The sequence below is a fragment of the Olea europaea genome, unplaced genomic scaffold (assembly GCF_002742605.1).
Source record: "Olea europaea var. sylvestris unplaced genomic scaffold, O_europaea_v1 scaffold927, whole genome shotgun sequence".
NCBI classification, from domain to species: Eukaryota; Viridiplantae; Streptophyta; class Magnoliopsida; order Lamiales; family Oleaceae; genus Olea; species Olea europaea.
Genome location: NW_019267756.1, coordinates 253,978 through 261,016, shown reverse-complemented (window position 1 = coordinate 261,016; position 7,039 = coordinate 253,978). Strand labels below are relative to the sequence as shown.

The 7,039-nt window shown below is 39.3% G+C and overlaps 2 protein-coding genes across 4 annotated transcripts in view; both read right to left on the bottom strand.

Moving 5' to 3' along the window:
• Positions 1-2,358: 2,358 nt before the first annotated feature.
• On the bottom strand, positions 2,359-3,702 carry LOC111392393. Its single transcript, XM_023017731.1, has one exon. The coding sequence runs from the start codon at positions 3,502-3,504 to the stop codon at positions 2,575-2,577; it is 930 nt and encodes a 309-aa protein (XP_022873499.1). The 5' UTR covers positions 3,505-3,702; the 3' UTR covers positions 2,359-2,574.
• A 550-nt stretch (positions 3,703-4,252) lies between these two features.
• The window catches only part of LOC111392392 (BTB/POZ domain-containing protein POB1-like), a 4,215-nt gene continuing 1,428 nt past the window's right edge, over positions 4,253-7,039 (bottom strand). Inside the window, exons 2-7 of one of the 3 annotated variants that reach the window (XM_023017729.1) lie at positions 6,863-6,956; positions 6,546-6,683; positions 6,168-6,286; positions 6,016-6,079; positions 5,344-5,623; positions 4,253-5,219 (exon numbers count right to left, since the gene is read on the bottom strand). In XM_023017729.1, the coding sequence (XP_022873497.1) occupies positions 4,406-5,219; positions 5,344-5,623; positions 6,016-6,079; positions 6,168-6,286; positions 6,546-6,642 (1,374 nt within the window). In that variant the 5' untranslated portion in view covers positions 6,643-6,683; positions 6,863-6,956 and the 3' untranslated portion in view covers positions 4,253-4,405. The remainder of the gene's footprint in view (positions 5,220-5,343; positions 5,624-6,015; positions 6,080-6,167; positions 6,287-6,545; positions 6,684-6,862; positions 6,957-7,039) is intronic. The other 2 variants (XM_023017727.1, XM_023017728.1) reach the window with 2 other exon arrangements.

The window sequence follows — 7,039 nt, the reverse complement described above, 5'->3', positions numbered from 1 at the left end:
TAGTGAGGTTTATTGAGAGAATAAACCTGGTTCTTGCATTGCATCTGTGTGTAATCCTTTCTGCATGTATGTGGTCACTTAATTCTGTTGCGATGTTGATTTTACACTTTCAATATGTTTGATATGTGTAATTGCATGAATTAGAGTGACTTATTACTTTGTGTAATATGTTTACATACATAGTGGGTTAAGTTTTGTGGCATACTCTATTTGCTTTGTGAGTGGTGTGAGAGTGTGGTAGTGAGAAGAAAGTTGGGCAGCCGTTTATCTCCTTTATCTTTGTGAGCCTGTGTGGTTTGTGAGATTATGTGAGGCAGCCATGTTAGGGTTATATTCTTCCTCTTTGTGAGCCTCCTTTGTGAGTGTTGTGAAGTAACCGACTCTTTCTTCAATTCTCTTTGAGAGTGCCACCTTCACTATTTTTTTTGTGAATTTTTTGGGAGCATTGGTGAGTGGATTAACCTTTGTGGTCACCGAAAGGTGTTGTTTTGCCATAGTGAGTTTGAGATACATTAGTAGTGAGTTGGATGTCTTTTGGTAAGGTGGAGTATAGATGCCTAGAGATGTATTGATGATATGCACGAGGGGTGTAGAGTGTGACATTTGGATCACGAGTGGAGATGTGATCAAATGTCTAGGATCCTTTATCTGGAAAGAGACCTTGATCAGGTGGAGTGTGAGAGAGGCACTTCTATCACTTCTGTTAGGTGGAGACCCATTATCCACGTAGGTTGGGAGAAGTGATGTGGAGATAAAGGATTATCCCGTGGACTTAGGATCTATTGTGACTTACCAGTTAGACATGAGTTGAGTGATCTGTCTAGTGAGCGTGGTGGGCGATGAGAGGAGATATGTGTTCTCGAGGTGTGAGCAACACGGAATGGGATATGATAAGTGTGGTGAGATCTTTTCTTAGGGTCATTTATGCATGTGTTGCATATATGGTTGACCATGATTTGATTGACTTGGTGTTAATCTATGGTTCTATGTGAACGTGTTTCTGAAAAGATCTGTGTGTTTTATCCTATAGTATATCGTCATCGTATGTGTATTTGCTCTTGATTGTTTACTGTTAAATATTTGCTTCTACTTGAATTTTTTTTTACCTTAGCCCCAGTGAGTACATGGAGCAGGTATGGTATGTGTTTCAAGTTGGAAACACGAGGTAAGGTCTGTGATCCAATTTTATTGGCTACCTTGATAATGCAAGTGTTAACTGTGTGTTTTGATTGCTTGCAGATTTATTGGACATCAAGGTGGAGATTTGTTAGGTTTTTGATACCCAATAAATCTCGAGTTATGATGTTAACGTGGGTTAATATTATTTCATAGGCATAGGCCGATGAATGAAATAAGTCCAACAACCAAGTCCATGAGCTACACCTGGCCCAATTGTATTCCTTATGGATGGCTTGAATCTTGGCCCTTTTACCCCTTTAATGGGCCCAACTTAAAGCCTAACCCTAGCCACTTTGATACGATGATTGTGTGATTTTAAGATAAGAAACAAGAGAATCCCGGCTGCCCCCTTTTGTGTGAGAAAAAATGTGTCCAGAAGTGTCCAGAACGCTGGTATAACGTGTGCAATTGGTGGTTCTTTCATAGTATACCTTTGTAGTGTCTTCTCTTAGCTTTTGTGGCGATAAATCATCATCCTTTCTTGTCATACGTGGATAAGATTGAATAGCAACCAAGGTGAATCAATTGGTTGTGGTTTGGAGCCGTTTGGATTGGTTGTTGGTAGAAAAATGTACGTTGAACCGAGCCTGAAAAACCACCGTTTGAAGATCTTTTGAGAGAGCTTCCGCAACAGGCATTCCATTTCATTTCATTTCCGTGTTGTATTAATTGAGAACTCTCCTTCATACTGACATTTATAAGGCTGAATATAAGATTGTTCATCTGTGTGGTTTTTTTTTTTTAGCAGAAATGCACCCATCTATTTATCCCCGTATTGTTTAATGTTGTCTGATTTATGTCAATTAAGTTTCAAACTGTCTAGCCTGCATTTCGGAAGCGACTTGTGCTATCAAATAATTTGTCTGTCAAAAATCAAGACACTTCATCAATCTTTTCCAATATCTTTTTTCGATATGTTTTGCCCTGCGAGTATTAAATCGTTAAGCAGTGAGGCCGTAGAGGCGCGACTGGCCTATTCTACACTCACTGTTGGTGGACATGAGGTGCTATTAAAACTTTATGCTCGATATGGGAAACAAGAACATGATGAAATTAAAAGGGGGCGCAAACCAAAAAATGCCATTGTTGGCCAACCTTCATCTCAACCGCTGGATATAAGCAAATAGTAGATCAGAATTAATTGCTGAAAACTGTAAAGAGATGTGGCCTAATTGAATGGCTGCATAATGATCCATTTTACCTAGGAAGTTTTTATGCACAACGTTTAAGGAAAACGACACAATAACGTGTTTTTTTTACTCACTATTATCTACTATCAAGATTATGCAACCATATCAAAAATCCACATCATATTAGCGGGGGAAAAAAATGAAAAAGAAGCAAGTAAATCAATCGATTCCAATCGAAATAATTGAAAAAATTCAAACAAAAAACTTAACCATACCAAGACCATCTTGGAAGGTTCGTACTCTCGAGTACGGGAGTAGTTCTTGTTACTGCTGCACGAGGAATTTTGCTGCTATTGATCCAATATGTTTCGAGGAACTCTCCATCATCAGCTTCCTTTTCCATGCCTTGAGTTTTCCTTTCTGTTACAGATTTTACAACTACGGTTGCACCCAATCCCACTAAGATCAACCCCAAGAACCCGAACAAAAACACGATAACCCACAAAACCCGCACCTTCGGCTTATTCTTGTTCGGAATGACAATCGAAAAATGGCCTAAAGTTTTACTGTAACACACATTAGGAAAGTTCATTCCACTTAGAAACACCTTCCCATAAGCATCAAATGCAGCACATTTTACTCTTCCTCGTGTGCTTTTGTCTAACAATGATATGTGAAATTCAATTGAAATAGGTTTCCTCATTGTGTTGAGCTCGAGTTTTGAGAAATTTTTGCTCCTGCTGCTCAAATGGGATGCATCATAAACCATAAACCCAATAACAGGGCTTATCAGGGAATAACCTGATAAGTTGTAGTATAAAGAAGACCAGTTGCCAAGATTATGGTAAACAATGAGAATTCTCCTCACATAAGGCACTGGTAGAGATTTCGGAGGGATACGAAAACCGCTGAAATTTGCACCTTTTCTCCACAGGGTTTTGCTCCTGAGCCCGACAGCCGAAACCTTAATGCCTGCTAAGTTTGCCGGGAGACTGGCATTGTGTAGGGCTCCGGTATGTGGACGTTCATTGATTAGAGCTTTGAAAGCACGGTCGTGAAGAATGGCAGCTAGATCATCATCAAAACTGCTTCTAACGCAGTGGATGGAAGAACAGCATTGGAGGAAGATGAAGGAGATCAAGTGAAAACTCTTGTTATGTCCCATGTAGTACAATCCGAAGAATCTGCTGATCATTATATGTGCATGGTGTTCATAAAGTGTATATAATGTAGTGTCTGCAATCCACAAGTCTCATTTCAATGGTTAGCTCTTGAATTCGACAGAAATTTACCTTTGATATGATGTAAAATGCCCTTTAATAAGAGATTTGAAAAGGTAGCGTAGTTAAATAGATCATTTATACTCGTTCTCCGAGACTCTGGTCATCCTCGGGTTAGGTAGTTAGCAACAAGAGTCTCTACTCTCATATAAGTTAAATCTTGATTTTTCAAATAAAAATTGTGCTAAAACTTCAGAATAAGAATTTGACTCTTTTCGCACAGTCTATGCGTTTGTGATGCAATCATAACTACGTTCAATCTTAGGGTCCCGAATTAATCATTTATGTTTCCTTCATATTGTTGCTGGGAGACAAAAACTGAAACTTTGCCCCATAAAATGCGGTGTCAAGGCACGCCATAGTTTTTTTTCTTTCCTTACGGAGCCAGTTTAGCACTACAATTATGGAGATTATCAATTCTTCATTTACTTGTAAAAAGAATGTCAAAAGTCAAACACTTTCCTTCTCTTCTTTTCGGTTTTCACTTCCATTTGGCCCATAGGTAATATTTTAACCCAAACCCAATCTGAAGGCTTTAGATAGCACGTCGGCCGCAAACAAAGGATGGTCGGACCCCGATTCCAGAGTTAGGGCATTCCCCAATTTCTATTGGGAGCATACTCACAGTCACATTAGAACTAAATAAAGGAAGAAATTCAGAAGTTAATGAAAGAGAGAATTTGTATATACATAATAGCTCCTAGAACAGTAGAACCATTTCAAAAACACTTGGTCATATTACATTCAACATTTTGAATTGAACCTACATATGTGAAGTATCAGCTGATCTACTTTCTTACATGTCCTGTTGGCAACTCATTGCTTAATCGTAAGCTCAGCTCTTAGATGGAGAATCCCGCCGATGAAGTAAGGGCTGTCGTTATCCATAAATGCAGACCATGGGACACTAAACAGGTTCCGGTAGCCAACCGCCTTTCCTCCAGTGAAGGTGTAGTTTCCTTTGTACTTGCTCACAAACTCCTCGGATGGTTTTATTCTAGAAGCAAACTCATAGTCGACAGCAAAGGCTACTGAACCCTTCTCTTGCATACCTAGAAACAGCCCAAAACAATGGAAAGAACTCTGTTGGTCCATGTTGCAATGGGCCGATAGGAAAAATCCTTGCCCGCCCAAGTGAAAAGCCTGTGAGTAGACTCGACCAGCTGGGAAGAGTTGACCGCACTCTCCCTGTGTCAGATCCAGATAAACAATACACTGTGGACCAGGAGATTCAAATTCAACGACCTTGATAGGTCGATATTTGTATGCATGTTCCACAAAACGACGGGAGGAAGTGTTGGCCTCCTCTGCCACGAGAGAACGCTGTCGATATGGAGCTTCGGCCTTGAAAAAGAGAGCATCAAGTACTACCTTGGAAGCGATTTCAGGATCAAAATCATTGCATCCCAGGACCTTCTTCAGTTTTCTGCAGCTCATAAATGGGAAACGGATGAAGCGAAGGAGCTGTGTGCTTAATATTTCTCGACGTTCCTCCAACTTAGGGTAATGTGTACGGGCCCACTTCAGCACAAAATCATAAACAGCATCCTCTGACGCTACTTGAAGATTATCGCTGGACAGAACGGCCTCAATGCCTGCTAAAGGCAAGTTCAGCACCTCTTCTTGGAACCTGGTAAAGAAGAAAACAGTTTAACATTCGAAAATAGTTAACACTCACGGATTGCAAATTCAGTGGCAAGTCAAATATAAATCCATTAATTTTGAAATATAGGCACACACTCCGTAATCCTTACTTGCTTATGTCCTTGAAACGTATGGCAAGGAACTTCTTGGCTGCATCTGTAAGTGGCTGAACCGTATTACCCATTGAAATGGTAGAAGGAAGATCCAAGTAGAGCAAGGCTGATTCACAAGTCATTGGTAAGTTCCGCAATAACCGGCTGCAGTACCTCATACATGAGGCAACTTCAAATTTGTCGGCAGCCATTAGGACATCCAGCAAATCTGAAGGTCTGGTTCTAGGTAGAGAATTACTGTACATAAAGTTCAGCAGATCCATGAAGGCAGCTTCTTCTGCTCACAATAGCGGATACCCAATTCATGTTGAGTTGAGTTCAATTAATTAATTCAAACAGGTATCTAAAAACAGATTAATGAGGAGAAACTGACATATTATCATTTCATTTCGAGAGAGATGTGATATTTGAGCAGAGCAATTGAGGCTTGCCTCATGAACACAGACCCTATTCAAGATCAGAGACGTGTTCCATAGCTGGTAATAAACAACCAAAAGAAAGCCTTTTTTTTTTTTATCCAAAATGAGAGTTTTCAGTTTCAAAACCTCTACTGAAAGATTGAATAAATAGGCAAATACAATCTGCATTTAAACCTAATAAGAATCTAATCATTTAAGTACATTATTTTTGAATGGCAAATAAGCAGCAAGAATATGTATCTATGTTTACCTGAGGCATGGATTTTTATGGTTACATGTCGCTGCTCTGACTCTTTAATGCCATTTGAGAACAACTATAAAAGAGGAGATAAAAAAACATTGGAAAATCTACATCTGAGAAGTAGACAAAGAGGAAGACAAACCATATTAAACATAAATTACTTTATAGAAAAGGGGACTCTTTGCTGCTAGAATTGGAGAACTAATGTGTATCGTCTTCACTTGAACAGGTGAACAGTCCATAGTAGAGGATGTTTCATTGGTCTGAGTTAATTCATTTTCTGCACGAATATCCCATTCGTTTTGTTAAGATGTAGAACAAGACTGACTAAAGGATTATCACGGGGTCCAAAATTCCAGTTATCAAATTTAATGAAATATGGCGAATGCAGAGGAGTTATAGATATCAACTAAAAAGCTGTACCATACTTGAGAGAGCCATTCAAAGGTTTTGAAAAATAATGGAAAAATTCAAATTGATGGTCAATCAAATTCTTTAACAAACAATAGAGGATTAGAGCAAGAATAGATTGTACATACCAACTAGGTTTGTTGGCAATTCCACAACTGCAGGCGTCTCTTCAATCATTGCCACAATCTCCTCTTCTTGATTTCCATAATCTTCCATATCAGGCATACTACAAGTTAAAATCTGCTCTTCATGTTGCACAGTCACATCTGCAGATCAGTTCAATAAAGCAATGGACTAACTCAGCAACTTCATATTGTGTATAAGGGAATGACTCGCAAGCATCCATGCCAGTTCGTAAGAACTGTCGAAAGATAAGTGTGGCCTCTAAACAACGAAGTTCACAATTGGCATAATTAATGAAGCAAGAAGCATAAGAAATTCTCACCAGTAGAGATAGAAGACCTAGAACATATAAATTACATTTACATGTTAACCCGTATTTGGCCCCGCCTCAGTTGTTATAAGCAAATATATGTAAGCTGGTCACATAAGCGAAAGAAATTAGGATTCCTCTCAGGAAACCAATCCCACCCACAGAGAGAGGGAGGGAGGGAGAGAGGGA